Source organism: Prorops nasuta, unplaced genomic scaffold (genome assembly GCF_024137725.1).
Source record: "Prorops nasuta isolate Cenicafe-Biocafe unplaced genomic scaffold, Cenicafe_Pnas_1.2 PNAS00050, whole genome shotgun sequence".
Lineage (NCBI taxonomy): Eukaryota > Metazoa > Arthropoda > Insecta > Hymenoptera > Bethylidae > Prorops > Prorops nasuta.
Genome location: NW_027116847.1, coordinates 627,315 through 646,406, shown reverse-complemented (window position 1 = coordinate 646,406; position 19,092 = coordinate 627,315). Strand labels below are relative to the sequence as shown.

Here is a 19,092-nt window from a genome sequence, read left to right as displayed (position 1 = left end):
AGCAAGGGTGCCAGCATCGTTCTCGAGTTGAGACAGCAAAACGAGCGTTATTCACGGGCACGAGATAAGGCCAGATAATGCTCTCTCGCTCGACAAAAAAAGAGGGTCAAGAGTGAAAAAGTCACTGCACGGTTCAACAAGTTTCATTCTACCGCTCGTCCTTTGTATACGATTTACCAAATTCTACACACAACAAAAATTTATGCCTAACAATTATATCGGTAGTTGGGAGAAAAAAAAATAAGCCAATTTTCCTCACGGTTGATTTGCGAGAGGAAAATGGTCAAGCTCGATCGGAATTTCTCGTTGGATGAAGATTTCGACGAAGGCGGAGCGAGTTTGTAGGAAGAACTAGATGTCTGCGTAACGAGCCATTCGCCATCCGGCATGACGGCCATTTTGGTGGAGCATCAATACCATCCTCCTACAATATATATAGACTATAGCATATATATATATATATATGTGTGTGTGTGTGTACGAACCCATTCATATACATATGTATATGTATAGCAAAGCCACCACTATATTCTTCCATTCTCCGGCTCTGCACTGTAATCGAGCTCCGTCGTTCCAGCTTGCCTCGTCTCAGTTTCTCATTAAAACCTACGCTTTAATTGCTTCGTGTACCAACCACCGATCTACTTATCAACCGAGAACAATGACGATACACTTGCTTAATTAGAAAATTATATCCCTTACAAGAATCGGATTTAAGAGAAAAAAAAGGTCGAAATTCATTGACGATCAAACGATTACCTAATTCAATGGAGAAATGTCGAAGTAGTTCTTTTTTTCTTCGATTTTAAAGATTTGCTAAAACTGTTCCGTGGTAGACTCTTTGGTTTTTCGCTTGTACCAACTATCATTCAAACTGAGAATAATGAAGATAAATTCCAGTTGATTAAAAATTGTCTTATCTTTTGAAAATCAAGCTCTTTAAAAGAAATATCAAAAATTCATTCTGAAAGATCTCGATCGGTGTTTTTATTTATTTTCCTCAAGTTTTCCAATTTTTTAGAAAGTTTCAAGGAATGGTTTTGCGAAGTTAGTTGATTGTTCTCAAGAGTCAAAGCTCGACGACCAGACTCAGCTCTTATGGCTCTCGCACTTGTGTTTCTCTCTTGTGTACTTCTCTGTATTGAGTTCTATTTCTCGTTACAGCGGCAATATTACGTGGTACGCCTTCCTAGCCAAGCTTTACAACTCGACTGCAGTCTCACATACGCAGTGACCCTCAAAGTTTCCCATTGCAACTCTCGCTCCATTCATTTCGCGAGTGCAACGATATGTAATGCACACAAAAAAATTCACGAAAATTAAATGATTTATTTGTAACTGTAATATTGGGTCGAACGATCAGTTCTTCGGTATATATGTCGAGTTATGACGCCGTCATTTAAGCTTAAAAAAGTCCGATAGCGAGTGGACTTGGACCTTAACTGCTGCTCCTCAACGTACACAACTAAGACTCGGTCGCTCATCTTTTTCTTTCGCACTATATATATTTTTTTAATTCAGTGCACACAATTTACTGATCGTTAGCAACGTTACATTAACGAAATTTATTGTAATGTTAGATCCGAGGGTAATATAAGCTATATAACAGCATCAACAATTTTGCAGAGAAATTATTCCAATATATTCATGGACACTTTTCCATTATTAATAACGCCAAAGATAATTGTATGCGTAAATTTATTAACGAGTCGATTTAATTAGCAAGACAAAAATAGCGTTAATGTTAGTGTGTTATTTTGGAAAGTCCGGGGAGGGTGGTCACAGTCGAATTGGTTTCGTGGAAGAAACAGGAACGAAAATTAGTTTTAATTTGCATTCCACGTCACGAGTATATCAGTGAATCGACTGATAATGCACATACACACACAACGCAATAAGAATCATATGACTAAACAAAATCCACGCGAGTATATTATTAGATCGAGTTGCTTTTGTGGTAGATCGGACTACAGGGCGATGGAGCGAAAGAGTGGATAATGTCTCTATGCGGCTTGGAACGGTAAGTTGGGAAAGCTTCTTGATAATTGTGAGACACATACACATACACGTGCAATATGTTGGAACGTGCAAATGTCATGGACCGTGACTGATAACTGCGGAGGAATAATAAAATTGATAAGACCCGGCGTGCATCGTAGCACGTGACTTTCTCCTTTTTCCTTCCGTCCATTCGCTCATTAATATCTGCCGCAAAATAAATATTTTGCAATTTTCTTCTTTCTTCGATTTAATTAACCCTCTCTCCCTCTCTCTCTTTCTCACTCTGCGGTCAGGTTAAATTCAAGCACGTGAGGATACAGCTTACGTTCGCGAATAATTGCACGATGATTTGTCGGGGAACCTGCGAACAATCTCGATTGTTCGAACGCTACAAATTTTCTCCGCAATAATCGTGTTTCTCTCGAAATTGAAAATTAGGTCGATAAGAAGCAGGACGAAGCGCGCGTTTGATATGCACAAGATGATTTAAGACGCTGAGTTACGCGAGGCCTGACTTTTCTGCTCCATCGTGACCCCGTGAATCGCGTCGGACTATATTAGTAATCCACTTATCTGACTTACAACTAAAACCAAACATTTACCGAAATTCTCTCTGCTCTTGCGAAACTTGTATCAATCCAGTATTAATCGTTATTGGAATGAAAATTTTATCGAGATTTTGACAGGTTCAGCGATATTAAAAACAAATATTTTCTACATAATTGTTTTGGTCAGAATGAACATTTTTCACAATTTATTGAATGCTTATGGGAAACGTTGCACAAGCTTCGATATATTAACTGGATATTTAGGTATTTTTAATAGTACACTGTGAAAAATTGATTCGCCGACCTTTCAATCAATTTCTTCGCTTCGTACACTCTCTGCCCAAGTTCCGTGTACCATGTTATAGTTGAAAAACTGGTGTATCAATTTTGCCCAGTGTACAAAGCAGTGGACAGCGGTTACAAGTATTTTCATTATGTTTTGGTACAAATGTACAATCTCCAGACTTTCATAGGTACAAAATATACATAGTTCTGAATTGTACAAACTCAAGGTATGTGGAATATACGAGAAGATTTAATTGACTTTTGCTTATTACGTTCAAAGTCCCGTATAAAATGATTTGTTTCGTTGTCAAGACGTTAATACTATATTATAGACTACGCTTAACAAAGTTGGAGTAGTTTAGAAACAATGAGATCGCGAGGTTCGGACCACCATTTGTTATGTTTTCACTCGATTGCCAAAAACAAACGAGTCGACCGAACGTGAATCACCTTTAACTCCTGAATCGAGCGACTATACATTCGCACCTTTGAGTATTAATACAATAGTGTCGAAATGTTTGTTTAAACTTGTCGTACACGAGCGTATAGCGAAAAAAGTATAAGGTAATAAAAGTGCCAAAATTCAACACGTTCTTTCTTCATGTGCGAAAAGTTGTCACGAAAACATTATTGCGTTACGCAGACGTTATTAAAATTTAAAGTATAAGAAGCGAGATATTCTTAGAATAAAACTACTAAATAAATAAACAAGACGATGGACGAAGCGTGCAAAATTTATCTAGGGTGCGCTATCTATTTGCGCGAGTTTAGAGTCCAGGGATGCACGATTCCTCGAGTAAAGATAAGAAGAGAGTCCTGGAGTATTGAGAAGAATATCGTTAAGAAGCGTGAAGGGAAAATGGGTTCGAAAATCATTCGTCTTTGCTTGTCAAAATGACACGAGTCAGGGATGACTCAGAAGACACGTGACGCGCCGGAGTGTTTAAAGTTATAATGGCGACCTGGTAATCGAACCAGCTTGATAAAATTCAACCGTCGCAATTTCAATTCTTGAATGTTACGCTCTACCCAACTTACACCTGTCACTTTGGATAAAATTTCGGAGTGGCCGGGCTCTCTATTATTTCAACGAGAAGCTACTGAAGAAGTGGAGGAAGAACGGTTGAGAAAGAAGATGAAGAAAGAAGAATGTGTGGTAGAGGACGAAGAAGAGGAAGAGGAAGAAGAGGAAGAAGAAGAAAAAGAAGGAGAAGAAGTCAGGAAGGCAGGAAGTAAGGCAAGAGCGCAAGCAGGTCTATCGCTGTACCCAGAGGCACGTATAAGGCGCGTTATCGCTAGCAGGGGCGGCGTTATCACTCTGATATCCAGCGTATATACATCCCCCACGAGCGGTCTCTGGTCTCCAGTAACTCGCGGACCACCGACTCAGTTCAGTCTTTGGCACAGGGTAAAACGAATCAGCCTTGACGAGAACTAAAAGAAATTTCACGAAACACACAACCTGCAGCACTAACCTGTAGAGTAATCCCGGCGACGATATTTCGAAGATCGACGTTCCTCATGCTGCTGCTGCTGCTGCTGGTCACCTTGTTCCTCGTCGTCGCTTCTTCTTTGCTTCATTCTCAATGAGACCGTTGTTACTGGGAACTTGACAAACTTGCTGCGCTTCACTTGTGTTTACTGCTCCGTTTATCCTTGGATGAGAGATGAAAAGCTTCTCTTTTGCAAAAAAAATAGAGAGATGGAGGAAGAGAGAGAGAGAGAGAGAGAGAGGAAAGAAAGAGTTCTCGATGTTTGTTGCGGTTTGGGCCGAGCTCGATTGGTTACCGGCGATCGAGTTGGAAGGAATTAAAAGTCTGGTCGCAGTGGCTATATGAATGCGCGCAGCTACTGCTCTATGATCGGGAGCGAAGCTCGTGTATATTATGTACATAGAGCAGGCAAGCGGAGTGCAAGTGCTTGTGTATGAGGAAGGGTACAGGGGGGAGAGGGAGGGTGGGAAGGAGAGAGGGGGTGAGAGAGAGAGAGAGAGAGAGAGGCGGAACATATACTCGAACCAAGTTTGCCGGGGGCCGTCGAGAAAAGAGAAGGAGGGGAGATTGGTGCCCCCAATGGAGAATTGGTGGAGGGGACCAAGAATTGCATTTAATTCCCCTTCCTTCACGCATTTGACAATACTCTGCAATACTCCTTGCTTGCTACCACTTGTTGAACATCATTTTTTTCTCCCTTCCATATCTTGCTTTTCCTCTTCTTCGTTTTCTATTTATTTTATTAAATATCCCTATATTTACCACTCGAGCTCTCTTTCTTTTTTCATTTTTGCATTCTGCCCAATTTCCTCCTACATCCAGCTTCCTTTTAGCAAGTACACAGCTCTTGATTTCTGTTGAAAGATGAAAGGAAGCAACGATGGAACAGGAAAATAAGATACCAACTTTCTGGATGCGGATACGTTTGTGTATTCTTAGTAACTGTTATGCACAATTTTTATTTTTTCCAAGAAATAACTATAATGAGCGAGTCACGTCATTCGTTAATTTTGAGGAAAAGTGAATGAGTTAATTAAAAGAAACTCTAATTCGATTTTAATATTATTTTTATTTTTCTTTTCTATTTCATTGCTCATTATCTTGTGTCAGGTAAAAATTTTAAATAATTAGAGTAAACTGAATCAATTGGGAAAAAGGATTAAAAGTTGTCCAATTTTATACTAACGTATAATTATATAAATAAGAATCGAAGTACTAGTGCATATAATAAACGTCTAATTTTAATATTTAGCTAAGTACATTCGAAATTAAATTTACACATCTCATATTTTAGATTCAATCCCTGTTCATTCTATCACTGCAAATGAAATAAAAGCGATGAAAAATATGATCCATCTTATTTACCAACTTAGGACACGCACAACACAGCTCCCAGTTTTCACATTGGATAGTAAGTATGAAGAGTTGTTTACTCGCAAATGCAGGAGAGACATTTAAGAAAGTGAGTCATTGGTTCAAAGTGCGAAGTACACAGGCCCCCTACAATGCGCCCTTATAACCGAAGGATCATAAATCCTTAAAACGGACTATATCAACCTATGGTTACTCAGGTCACTAGGGTTCCGGAAGCGAGAAAAAGCAAGTCTCATTGTTATGGACTTATCGCTGCAGGTAATGACAAACCAATCAGAGAGATGATTCACCCACATCTGCTATTCTCGAAGACGTAAACAACTACCCCTAGATATAAAAAATCTTTAAAATTATAGAGGAAAACGGGAATCCTTGATTTCCAATTAACAAAAGGTATTTTAATGTTGAACTGAGAGACTGGTAATATTAATGTTAAAAGAATTTGTTTTCTATGTATGCAATGCTAGTGTACTGCAACAAGTCAAATTAAGCGAAGTATACAATTTATTTTATTAAAATAAACTGGAGTCTATTATAAATATAATAACAATTAAACTTCGGAATATTATGCAAAATATAGATTTTTTTAAATTTATTAACTTGAAATAAACTATAGTTTTTTTATATATTAATTTTTTTAATTTAGCTGCATGAGTTTATTAGCATTTTATAAATACTTCGTCCCAAATAAGTCAATTTAAAAAAATTCGATTTTTAAAATTTTTATATTTTCATACTGAACTAGAGTCCAATGATATTATCTTTGAAATGAAATCAGAGATAAAATGATATATTGTTTAGAGTACCTTAGAGCATATATTGTGTTACTTTATCTTTGCCAAGATTTCAAATGTTATTCCTGTTTCTCTTTTTTTTAAATTAAGTACCACAAATGTCGCAGTACGACAGTGTTCTCCCAACACCTTAAGTGATTCAAGAATTAATTTGGATTTGTAATGAATTCTTCACTATCATGAAATTTTTTTTTTGTAAATCTAAAGAGGAAAAATACGTTGGACTTTTCACGAGTCTTTCTATTTTTTTACTTAATCTCATCTCACATGAAATAATGAATAAAAACACAACACAAGTATTCTTGATTTTTGATTGATTTATATAATTCATAGAATATTGTAATAAACAATTTTAGGCTGATTTGTCCCATTTTTAAATTCACTAGAATTGTATTTAATTTGCTATCTTAAGCCGAAATCAGACGATGCTTTTCTCATGCTGGATTGCTTGCTGAATTGAAATATCATTTGCTGATTGGTTATAATAATGCAAATATCCAATCAGCAGTCATCATTCTAAATTCAGCAAGCAATCCAGCACGAGAAAAAGCACCGTCTGACTTCGGTTTTACTCTGTGAAATCTGTTTAAAGAAACAATAACAAAATACTCTAAAATATTACTAAATAAAAAAAAGTAGAATTTCATTGAATACTCTAGTTACGGTAAATGTACAACTTTATTTCACTTATTTTTAAAAATTTTATAAGTTATTTTTTGGAAACCATGGTTACTAGTAAATCTCTTTTTATTGCTCGCAAAAATATAATTTGCTAATTCTAAACTGCATTTTATAGTAGCTTGTTTATATTAACATGTTTAACATCTGTCAAATGTATGATCAATATTTATATTACATAAATTAAGTAAGCTGATTCAATAATTTACAGGACATATCTCTTTGTTTTGCCAAATTACAAATGGCATAATAATCTTGTAGGTATAGTAATTCAGCCATCTATAAAAAGAAGTAAACATCACATTTTGAAATCATCAATAATAATTCTTTAATAAAAATTAACACAATCACATCGCAAAGATGCATGGATAACAGTGGTATGTAAAAGTTCAATGCAGTTGGGTAATGTATGATGTCGTAAATGTTAATTACATTGTTTAACTTCAAGTCATTCGCAGACAGAATATACCAGATTTCTTAGCCTTTTGAAAATTAATTACATAATCACATAAAATTTTAGCCAATAATCAATCCACAACCAAGTCTAAACTGATTTTTATGGTGGTTAATCATACCACTTAGAGCAAATGAAAATGGTAGTGGCTGTAATTTCTTTTCTAAAACTGCTCCCACAGACCAGTTGGTATCTACACTTCCTAAAATACAAAATGTATGAAATATTTGAATAAAATTAAAATTATAATAAAAGTACATACCTCTAAAAATGAGATCTGCTTTTGGTATATCAATTTGATATGCAATTGTTCCTGTAGCTTCTTGTGCTTTTGCACTAACCTCTAACTCAACACCAATTTGTAATTGATCACTAGCTTTCTGATGGAAACAAAGATGACATCCAGCCAACCCTGGTACAAATTACTCATTTTTAAACATCATTTTTTTTTTATTTTTATAATTATTATAAAATACCAACCCATGCTACCACTAATGGTTGATTCACCATTTGTATATCTACCAGCGGCAGACACTACAGTAATCTGTCCACCAGGTATTCCAGGTCCACGTTGATAAGCAAGTTCTCCTCCCAGAGAGAGTGAAGATGTTATGCTTTGCAAATAATGCAGAACCATAATACCTGAATAATTTAATCTTTAATTAATCCTAATACTATGGTGCTTTACTTTCAATTAGGAATATATTACTATGTATTTACCAGAACCATTTATTAAATCTGGATTTCCTACTGTTACAGAAGCTGTAAATGCATCTCCACGATAATCACTGGTCATTTGTATTGCTGTGAATTTACTTCTTTGTACTTGAGCTGCTAATTTTCCTTTTAACCTTTGACTAAATTGATGAATAATATTTGCGTTAAGATTTCCACTGGGATCAATGTCTCCTAATAAAACAGGATATGCCTCGGAAGGAGACATCTGTTTCGTACCAACATAGGTAGCACCAAACCTATAGGATATATTAAGCATCCAGTTTTTATTATTGCAGCTTTATTCTAGTAATGCATTTTATTGAATTATTTGATTAAAATACCTGTATCCAGAATGTGGCACTGAGCTCATAATTATTGAATGTGATATTTGGAAATGATTACTAAGACCTTTGTTTAATATCAACTTAGCTCCTTCAAAGTTTGAAGGAAATACATCTAGAGCATAATACAAAATAAAATAATAAATACAGTTATTAAAAAACTCATATGTTAGCACTATTAATAACATAAATAGTACCACTTCATAATAATATTAAAAATAGTATTAATAGCTAAAAGTGTTAACAAGATATTTATATAAAATTCTACAAATAGGATAGTACAATAAAATGATTTTTTATGTGATAAATAGTAAAAAAAATGGTAAGAATGCTGCTGAGAAAGATATGGCAAAATATCATTAGGGCATGACATGCATAACCGTGTGTACCTTTGCATTTTTTATTAAGGTCTTCCACAGTTCCTGGATTTTCAAGACGTTCAGTCGTTTCCGATGGTTCAAAAACATTTGTCGAAGGTTCCTGTTTCGTTGCTGGTGGAGGTATTAATCCAGGACCCGTTGGTGGCTGAAGAGGTGGAGGAGCTGAAGCGGCCAGAACCTGTCCCATTTTCAGACTGTTTTTCTTTGATTAATAAAGTTTCTTCACTTTTTATACACCAATAACTATTCCAACTCCAAATATCTAATATAATATTATATTTAATAAGGGGTTATACAAATCGGCGTGTTTCACCGTAAGTCGCCATTTGTAAAGGGGCAATCGAACAATTCCGGCCCGGCCGGCTGATTGGCTCATTTGGCTCACTGGAAAGCTCTATTTCCTCTTTTTAGGAACACACTCCTTTTCTGCGTTTACATATGCTGGACAAATTATATCGATGGGTTTTGAATCGAAGATTAACGATTACTTTGTCGGTTGTCCCTTTAAGTAGAATTTTGAACAGAACGAAGAAAACAAATGTTTACAAAACTACACAATTACTTTTGCAAGATATAGGACAATTAAAGTGTACATACTTTAATAATTTTTTTTTTCATAAAACAAATATTTTATTAACTTACAATTCTATAAACTAAACAAACATTTTGCAGAAATTTTTTTTATACAAATCTTGGTGCAATAGCAAGTAGTTTTGTGTAATTGGCACCTTTACTGAAAGTTTTTTCCTTCAGTTTAGTCCTCAGAATATGTGGAATTGGTACATGTATTCTTGTTCCTAATGGAGTTCCATTATCATCTATTAATACAACGTTATTTGTATCAAATTTGGGAACTCTGGGGTCTTGCAACTGTTTCAAGCCAACAAGAATGCCTTTTTTCTTTTCCCCTTTGATTGCCACCATTACCCTATCACCTGAAATTATAGCTTAATTTAAATAAGAATAATTATTTTATTATACTGTATGAATTATTGCATAAATAGCGTAATTTCTAATATTCATCATTAGTATAAATAAAAATATAAGCTAGTTCTGTAATCTTGCTTATTTTATTTAATTTTAATTAAATATGAAATAAGTAGAAAATTAATAAGATTTTACAGATATATCTCCTCTGATTTGTAATTTATGCAAATGGAAAAATTGTATTTTTCATGTAACTATTTAAAACATATAAAAATACTTGGGCTTTGAAATAATAATTATTTAAGCGGACCAATATATCCAACACCAGGCTTATTGTAAACATGAATAACACGTGGTGGTTTTCCTTCCATCATTGCTTTTTTTCCAATCTCACTGTTATCAACTACTCTTAAACGGCATAATTTTCTAATTTCAGAGAGTGATTTTGATGTATGTAATCCTCTAGATATTAATTTAAATGTCAAAGTTGTGGGTATCATAGTTTGAATAATCTGTGAAACGTCAATTTATTTTTAGTTACAAAACGTGAAGAAACATAATTACATCTTATAGTAAACTTCCATAAACATAGTGAAGTTTCTAAAAACAAATTGCTGATAAATTGCTTACCGTTTTGTATTTATATATATACTTCAATTAACTACTAATTTTTATTACGGAACCTATATTCGTCAACTAAAATAATAAGAGTTATGAATTCTAAGCCACTCATGGGTCACTTTGAGTCACTTCATGTATTGTATACCATAGAGTATTTTATAGTTATGTTAGCTAACCTCTCAGGATCGTTCCGGTTCGTCACCTTTAAGCGAATTAGGTGATCGACTATTGGTAATATGAAAACTTTTATATATAAGGTTTTTAATTATCAATTGTTGATAAAAAATAAAAATAATTATAAATATTTGTTAATTATAAATTTGTTGTGTCTATTATTTGTTTATAACATTCAATACCTGTCGTAATAAAATTTTTTTTTTTTACTAGCTTAATAGGTCCGCTGTGCTCTCTTCTTTTCTATTCTTTCTCATCCCAACATTCCCAACATTACCAACGCCACCAGCCAGAGGGGATTCCCAATGCAGACAGTATTTTTGATCATTATTAACAAATTTGTAAAACGTAGGGTTAGTCATTCTGAAACTGATTCTTTGTGAAAGATTTTTATATTAATTATATTAAAAAAAATTTCCAATATAAGTAAAAGTAAGAGTAATCGAAAGTAAGTAACCTTCTAATGTGTTTTAAATAGTTTAATTACAAGTTGGTCAATAACCAGAAAATTTAGGCAGTGGAAATAAATTCACACACACACATTCACAGCCTTAAAGTAGGAGGTTTTATTACATAAAATTGACATTGTTTCATTTCTATTTTATCCTGTGAAGTTGAGAAAAAGACAATGGACAAAGCATCATTTAAAATTTTAAGCTTTGAAAGGAATTATTGTAGCTGGGAATGGAGTGACGATAAGCTAGAAAAATTAGACAATGCATTAGCTTTTACGGAAGAAGTGTCATTAGAAATAAAGAAACTTATAATTCATCGTTTCTTTCAACTTTACTTCAATGGGACATCAGATCCTATTGAAGATCCTTTCGTGATTATAGCAAATGCTATTTCCTTGGCTCCTGCTAATACAAGTTTCAAAGAATATGAGAGATTGTTTTCTGATAAAGGAGCTGCAAATGATGCAAAACCAATTTGTTCTGTTGGTCTCCTAAGTAGTAAATTAAAAATGTATACCATTCAAACTGAAGACTTAAACTCATCAGAATTTGCAAATGATGAAATATTTCTCAGTTTCACAAAAGCAGATCAAAAAACATTTTCTGAGAAAATTTTCAAGATATTGCTAGATAAAAATACTGATTACAATGAAACATTGCATTATTTATTAAGATTAACAAGTTTTCTTGCCTTGTCAACTCTAAGAGCACTTGCAAAAAAGAAAAGCACATTTAGTTTGACTTATTTTAGAAAAACTTTTATAAACAATACATTTTCACATGGCTCATGCTATTTTGAATATGCTCCTCCATGTAATCGATTTTACAGTGTTTGTCGTAAAACGCTCCATAGAAAAAATAAAAATGCTTCTAATCTTTTCATAAAAATATTACATAGATATATGCAAGAAATAATGTGTGTACACACACTACCCACAGACAGATCAATGTATGTGAGGAGTATGTTTGGTGCATCTTGTATGAAATCATTGGAATTTAATGGATTGCATTTGATAAAGCCAGTATTCGACGCTAAAAAATGTTTATCCCTTGGATGTGTGGAATTATCTGAATACACACATTCAGAAGAAACTAAAGAATCTTGGGACCGATTTTTTAAATTGATGAGAAGATTTTCAAATAATAGTAGTCAAGGGGTGTCAATAATTTGGTCCAGACTAGTAGATCCTATATATTTTAGTGACATTTCAGGAAAACACAATTTATATTTATGTGGTATTCTTAATGGCATAATAGAAAAAATCTTGGAGAAACCCTCTGTTTGGAATGCAAACTGGTGTTATGGTAAGAAGCAGGTGCTTTATAAAGCCAGAAAGGCTGGCCATGAATTAGTTGAGGATTGGAAAGAGAAAAGAGATAAACAATTGAGAAAAGATATAGAAAGGATTTTTGGAAAACGAGGAAAATGTAAGTTTAATCCATCTATTAATGGAGATGAAATGGACAATTTGCGAGAGGTACTAGACCAACTTGATATATAAGCTGAGATTTAGATTTTATTCTTAATGATTATAAAAAGTGTACGGTAGCTACATGCTCTTGTAATTTGGTTACTCCAATAATTTATAATATAAGGATAAAAAATAATTATTAGTCTTAAGTAATTTTTTAAGTTAAGTGTATTTTTATATTTGATGTTTAAGTTTCCCAGTTTTATTAAAAAAAGATTTTAAAAAATGTATAGCAAATCTACACTTGGTTGAAGTGTCGATAAGCAGGATTCCTTTTAAAGGTTAATAAGCGGAAACCGTGGAAACTAAAACTCCGAAGTGGAGGTACTTTCTATTGATCGTGATAGTCTTAGGCATAAAATATATGTGACGTTGTGGTGGTACAGGAGTGGGAGTAGGGTGGACAAAAATGGTTTCGAATGGGCGGTAGTGGGGAGGCAGTCAGTAGTATCGCGCCGGCTGCGCAAGAGCAGCCTGTAGGGCAGATTTTCCAATAATGAACAACCCATGGTAATTATCAGTTTGCTCGTGGTGCAATTCTGTGACTATTCTCGCGGTGTTTTGACGTGAAAAAAAATGTGTAACGTGTTGAATTAAATATATGTTTGCGGATTACATTAAGAGGCTAGGAGAATCCTGCTACGCGATAGGTATGGAAACCAATATTAATCTTTTCAAGTACTAGCTCTCTCGGGAAGTGCTGTTTGACGTACGGGTCGAAGCACCTACCGAACTTACCGTCGTATAAACAAAAGAAAGCCATTGGCCTTTGCAACTTACTCCCCGTCTAGCTTGTTCGATTATTTAATAAATTCTTTTGTTTTCATATGCTACCTTTTCGAACTCGGGGAGAAATAAACAAAGGGCATCAACAAAAGGCTTTTAAACATTATAATCACTGGGAATAATAAACACTCTAATTTCATTGTTAATTTAAGAATAGTCGAATCGAAATTAGTATTACATTTAATTTATTCGTACAGTGTTTTTTTTTTTTAGTTTTGCTTGTGTTACTTACAATATTTAAATATTCACTTGCGAGTAATCTGAAGTTTAATTTATTAATTAACTAAATATTTGATAAGATTTTGACAAAAATAAGTTTAAATATTGAATTTTTACGACGAGTACTAATTTCGATTAATCGGAGCATCGAGTGTTGCTAGGCGAGAATAAGCGACAGTAAGAAAATGCTATACATATTCAGTCGAAGCGAATTTGGTTGATACCCGTTATTAAACAAATGATCTCATCGTCATAATTTACAAATTTGGACGTTAATGAACAGGATTTAAGCGTTACCATGTTGCGATAGAATACACGTTTTTACCATCGATTTTAACGATTCAAAATTGAAAGGAAATATGCGTGATCAATCGAACTTCCTGTAATTGTTATGTATCGTCGTCGATACGCGTTTGCTTATATTCGCAGAGCTTTCACCGAGCTACACGCGTCCACTTTTCAACGTAGATTGACCGTTATCGTTAGACAGCGATAGAATTGTACTATTAGCGCTAATTTATGCCGAGTGAGAGCTAAAAAAGTTCCTGTTTGAGAAGGTTTACATGCTCAAAGCATAACATTTCTTCTTCCATTATTTTTTTCTCAATTTTTTCAAAGCGTATCTCTTTAATTGTTAAACTAAACTTGTACAAATGGACATGAAAAGAAGGAATTTTGTTTTATTTGAAATACAGTTTAGTACAAGTTTAGTATTCCTTTTTATATATATATTTATAGCTTTCGTAATGACGATTCTCGTATATATATCTACTTTTCCTTGACTCGTGTAATAATATACGATACAAAATCGTCAATAAACAACACTATCACAATAAAATTTAGTCAGAAATCCAAGAGAAGATCATATATCATGCTGACAAAATTTATTGTCTAGCGCTTTCTCCGCAGAAGGATTTGATTTTATTGAATAGTGACCCTTGGTTGAGATAAGGCTTGCAAAGCAATCCATATACTGTGGCTTTCTGTACAGCTAACCGTAGGACGGCCTATCTGGCGTCAGTAAAAATGTATACGTTGACCACTATCTATTTCAACTGTCCAGATTTAACATTTGTACTGATAAATAAAGGCAACCTACAAATAACAGATGTTTATTTTTATCTACCGAAAATGAACAATAAAAAAACTGGAATGAACAATAGACCATGAATCTTTAGAAAAGTTTTACAGTGTTACAACGCGATCGAAGTATACACACAAATGAATTGATATTTCCAGAAACACGAACGCAAGAGTCTTTTATATTTCTCTCGCTTTATCGTTTTAATTCCAGCGATCAAACAAAGGGCTGTAAAAGAAAATGATGAATATTTGTCGGAGAGGATTTTTAAGGCGTTTATCTGGTTCCTGGACGTGTTGGAGAGATAAGGTAAAAATGGATGGTAAAAATGTTGTTGAGAAATGTTAAAATGCTTCCTGGTGTAAATGACGTATTATCTATCCGGCGTCTTGGCACGGCGTTTTTCTGGATAAGTGCCAGTTATGGAGTCGTGATTTACAGGGCTACCGTGTATATAGATACGGTACTTTTCACGGACCCTTGATCGTGGTGGTGTGGTGGTGAGCCGTGCCCCCGTCCTGGTCGTCGTAGTCCCAGTCGTCGTGGCCGCCGTGCCTGTGCGTGCGTGCAGTGGCGTGCACGCCAGTCGCCATCGTGTCTGGTCATATATACAACGCAGCCAAAGGGGCAATTCCAATTATTTGTCTCGGGTAGCTCGGACGATGATAAGAATACCAACTGCGAGAACCTGATGACGGAAATACGCGACGCTCTCTATTGCACGCACCCTCGCGCACACTTCATTTCTCAGCTAAATGCCTTTCAAGCAACTCGCAAAATTTGCAATTTAGATTATTGCCCTCTCAAATTTCATCCACACTTATCAATCTTATCTTTAGAAATAAACATGAACGAGCTTTATTCGTACACACAAAAACTCGTAGCTTATCTCAACCTTCCTCTTTCTAGTAAAATTGTCATGAAAGTTGGCGATTAATCGCGCTTAATGGAGCTGATAATTTTCTAATCAACGCGAGGCTCTGCATTTTTTCTTTTACAAAAAGCTCATTTCTCTAGGAGACTAAATAAAGCAAATAATTCGACTCTCTGTGATTTTCCTCGAGGCTTTTCTTCCTCGAGGGTCGTTAAACCCTCTTTCTCGACATTTCCCAAGGTCACTCGCTTTGAGGCCACTCGACTTTGAAATCGTCACAAGGTTTTCACACTCTCGTTCACAGCGATCGATCAGGCATTTTTTATACATTTTTGTATAAATATTTATTACCATGGAAATAAATAATGTCCGTGCAAACAATATATGTTTTCCGTCGATATTTGTTATGCTGAACGATTAGTTTGTTTTTGCTAATAATAGTCTACGGAAATTTCATATATATACATATAGAAATGTGTAGAGAATTGATAAGTACATATCGGATAAACGTCGATTGGAGCTCTGCGAGTGATGCAAGTTTCCTACAGGGAGTATCTTTTTTACACTCTTTACTCCGACGGTAAGCGGATGGAAAAGGGAGAAATGATAAATTCTCTTTTGGATCGAGTGTTTAGAGTGCAGGTTAAAGATTGGCCACATGAGAGAGAGAGAGAGATTCTCTCTCGATAATTCAACGAGACAGGGTGAAAAAAATCAATAGTACAAGCATCCCCGATAGAGGGACGCGTGCATGCTTGCCTTGTATCTACCTATATCTATATGTATATTGCGCTTTATGCAGCGCACATACACTTAACGAGTACCGGCCTGTTTGCACAAATACACGCACGTATACCGTCTGTCCCATAGAAAACACGCGGAGACGCAATTTTTCCGCTCTTGTCAACCGAGAAACGCAATTCAACCAACGAGCGCCGTGGTAATATCAGCTGTGAAGGACACCGAGCCGTTCGCGAACCGATGAAAACGAGAGTGAAATCTATATACTTTGTAACTTTGTACATACCTCACCCCCCTCACCTTATCCTATTTTATTGAAAGAAATAATTTTTTTATAATAATAGATTTTATCCCATAAAGGCTTTCTCTACAATTTTGTCTAAACCCATAATTCCATCTTCTTAGTCTCATTACAAAGATTGGACTAAAGTTTTAATATTTTTTATTAAACAGGTAGTGTATAGAGTATATTTTTTAAATTCAAAATTTTTCCGTTATACCAAAACACGAATGGTACGTTTATCGTAATGGAAAAAATGTTTTGTCAGAGATATTACACAATGTGTGTGTTCGTCATTGTTAAGTCATTGGGAGTAAGAGTGGATTATCGTGAATTGTAGAAGAGTGGTGTGATAAGTGCAGCACACCGAGGCAGTGGCCTTGAAATAGGAATTTCATCCGAGCAATGGTTTCCTTTGGGTTCGAAGCCGGTTTTGCGTCGCCTTACGTAGGCGACACTCGGTCGATTAATCCAGCGTTCACCGACAGTATCTCCAGTCGTTATTACGGTCACACTCGACTTGTCTTGTCCGTCAGCGATGTGCAGAAAACTGGAAAGCCCTCGGGGAGTTATTTGTTCCGAGCCCATACAACACGCTCGGTCCTTATTCTTTGCACTCGTTTCACCGAATAAGAACAGTTGCACTAATCACTGTATGTTTATATATATATATATGGTCCAGTTAAATGTAGCAAAACAATTTCCGCAAACAAACCTATCACGTACAGACTAGTGGTGTTTATGTACATGTAGTCTCCGTTGGGAAAATTATGTTATCGCGTGGAATATCCTGTTAAAAATATTTCTGACTCGAAAAAAACATGAAAAAGAGTTAATTGAATTTCAATTTTTACAATCTGATGAGAGAGTTTGAAATAATAAGAAATGAAACGACTGTGGGTAGTTTTAGATCGATGTCTATTAATTTCAGTTTCACGCCTATACAGCTTTGAACGAACAAGCGTCTAGTCGGTAAATCGTGCGTGAAGAGATTTATCCACATCAGATTCCAGCTTGAACTTTCTGATTGTTCCAGAACGCGAGTTATAGCTATGACAATCCTTTGAAATATTTAAAGAAAAATTGCATTGTTCGGAATATAGCAAGCAGGATGCAACAAAACTTCAAGCTATAATTCTTATTACGCTCTTGTGCACACGTTAAACTCATTTTTTGCGTGTCTCGATGGTAGCAATTTCCAAATGAATTTTTATCTTGAAAACAAGATGATTAAAATAAGAGTCATTTTTATTCCTGATAAATAATTCTACGTTTTATCGGATAATCTAGGAAAAATACAGGAAAGATTTTAAACTTGTGGATTATTCGAAAATAAAAACGTTTTTATACATCCCGCATGAATGATACTTATGGGGGAGTTTTGCTTAAAGACGAGTGAAGCAAGCCGAAGGAAGTTTTTCCGTAGAAGGCATCATCCTCACCCTCTTAAGGTTGACGGTAATCTTGATCCTGTGCTTTACGCGCCATTTTCCAAGAAGCCAAGGGGCGGTATAATTTCATAGCCGACTCTGGTAATAATTTCGTCGACAATGCCAGTCTGAAGCGAGTCAGCTGGCATCTTCGATCTACTCTCTCCACTTCAGCCTCTATGTGTCGTCAGACTCGCGCACTTGAAACCACCATTTTACATACATCAATTTACATATAGCTATGGATTACCATAGCTAAATATGTGTTGATACGCTCTGTGCAATAATCCTACAAGTTTTAATCACTTTCTTCCTGACCACCAGATATAAATCAACCCTTGATTGCTATTTCATCAAATGCGAAAGAAAATATTCCCGTAACGATGGGAGTCAAATATATATAGATCAATCAGTCCTGAATCTAATATCATTTACCGTATAGTTTCAGTCTAATCGATATTGTAAATATAAACACAAATTTTGAATAAAACTTATTCCTGATTTTTCTTTAGCCAACATGGTTGGTAGCCATCATGCTGTAATCGATAAGAAAAAGAAAGAAAGAAGAAGTCTGAAGCGAGTCAGCTGGCATTTTCGATCTGTTCTCTCAACTCCAACGTGTACGTGTCATCAACCTCGCGCACTTGAAACAAACCATTTTACATACAGCAATTTACATAAAACTATATATGGATTACCATAGCCATATAAATTTATACCGATACACGGTATACAACAACTCTAAGAGATTTAATCAGTTTTTTCTTACTAGTAGAAAATGAACCTCTTATAACTATATATTTACGTCAAAGATCCGACCAAATCCCAGGAGACAAAAATTTATAACAATGAAAATAAGAATCAACTGAACAACCATAAATCTTACAAATAAGAATCAGTTCTATTAATGTACAGTTTCTGTCCACACTCCATTGTAAATAATAACAAATTTTGAATAAAATTGATT

General features: G+C 34.9%; 5 protein-coding genes across 6 annotated transcripts in view; 2 read left to right on the top strand and 3 right to left on the bottom strand.

Annotated features, from left to right (window-relative positions):
* Positions 1-4,681, bottom strand: part of LOC136784177 (uncharacterized) — a 56,763-nt gene extending 52,082 nt beyond the window's left edge. Inside the window, exon 1 of the mRNA XM_066744694.1 lies at positions 4,310-4,681. Coding sequence (XP_066600791.1) covers positions 4,310-4,415 — 106 coding nt within the window. The 5' untranslated portion in view covers positions 4,416-4,681. The remainder of the gene's footprint in view (positions 1-4,309) is intronic.
* Positions 4,682-7,224: 2,543 nt separating this feature from the next.
* On the bottom strand, positions 7,225-9,408 carry Tom40 (Translocase of outer membrane 40). Its single transcript, XM_066744703.1, has 6 exons — positions 9,075-9,408; positions 8,686-8,800; positions 8,348-8,601; positions 8,108-8,269; positions 7,890-8,039; positions 7,225-7,829 (listed from the first exon to the last, which is right to left on the bottom strand). Exons 1-6 carry the CDS (start codon positions 9,250-9,252, stop codon positions 7,690-7,692), a joined length of 999 nt encoding a protein of 332 aa, XP_066600800.1. The 5' UTR covers positions 9,253-9,408; the 3' UTR covers positions 7,225-7,689.
* Positions 9,409-9,582: 174 nt separating this feature from the next.
* mRpL14 (mitochondrial ribosomal protein L14) lies at positions 9,583-10,772 on the bottom strand. The gene is made up of 3 exons (XM_066744704.1): positions 10,623-10,772; positions 10,303-10,504; positions 9,583-10,000 (listed from the first exon to the last, which is right to left on the bottom strand). Exons 2-3 carry the CDS (start codon positions 10,490-10,492, stop codon positions 9,747-9,749), a joined length of 444 nt encoding a protein of 147 aa, XP_066600801.1. The 5' UTR covers positions 10,493-10,504; positions 10,623-10,772; the 3' UTR covers positions 9,583-9,746.
* A 372-nt stretch (positions 10,773-11,144) lies between these two features.
* Positions 11,145-12,850, top strand: LOC136784273 (uncharacterized). Its single transcript, XM_066744853.1, has 2 exons — positions 11,145-11,235; positions 11,302-12,850. The coding sequence occupies exon 2, from the start codon at positions 11,416-11,418 to the stop codon at positions 12,742-12,744; it is 1,329 nt and encodes a 442-aa protein (XP_066600950.1). The 5' UTR covers positions 11,145-11,235; positions 11,302-11,415; the 3' UTR covers positions 12,745-12,850.
* A 105-nt stretch (positions 12,851-12,955) lies between these two features.
* Positions 12,956-19,092, top strand: part of Src64B (Tyrosine-protein kinase Src64B) — a 35,439-nt gene continuing 29,302 nt past the window's right edge. For both annotated transcript variants that reach the window (XM_066744851.1, XM_066744850.1), the window contains exon 1: positions 12,956-13,364. The gene's annotated coding sequence lies outside the window, so the exon portion shown is untranslated. The remainder of the gene's footprint in view (positions 13,365-19,092) is intronic.

Coding starts and splice junctions, on each gene's coding strand:
- LOC136784273 (XM_066744853.1), top strand. CDS start 11,416: ATGGACAAAGCATCATTTAAAATTTTAAGCTTTGAAAGGAATTATTGT.
- mRpL14 (XM_066744704.1), bottom strand. CDS start 10,492: ATGATACCCACAACTTTGACATTTAAATTAATATCTAGAGGATTACAT. Junction 10,001..10,302: donor GCCTGGTGTTGGATATATTG/GTCCGCTTAAAT, acceptor CTATAATTTCAG/GTGATAGGGTAATGGTGGCA.
- Tom40 (XM_066744703.1), bottom strand. CDS start 9,252: ATGGGACAGGTTCTGGCCGCTTCAGCTCCTCCACCTCTTCAGCCACCA. Junction 8,801..9,074: donor CCTTAATAAAAAATGCAAAG/GTACACACGGTT, acceptor ATTATGCTCTAG/ATGTATTTCCTTCAAACTTT. Junction 8,602..8,685: donor GTGCCACATTCTGGATACAG/GTATTTTAATCA, acceptor TATATCCTATAG/GTTTGGTGCTACCTATGTTG.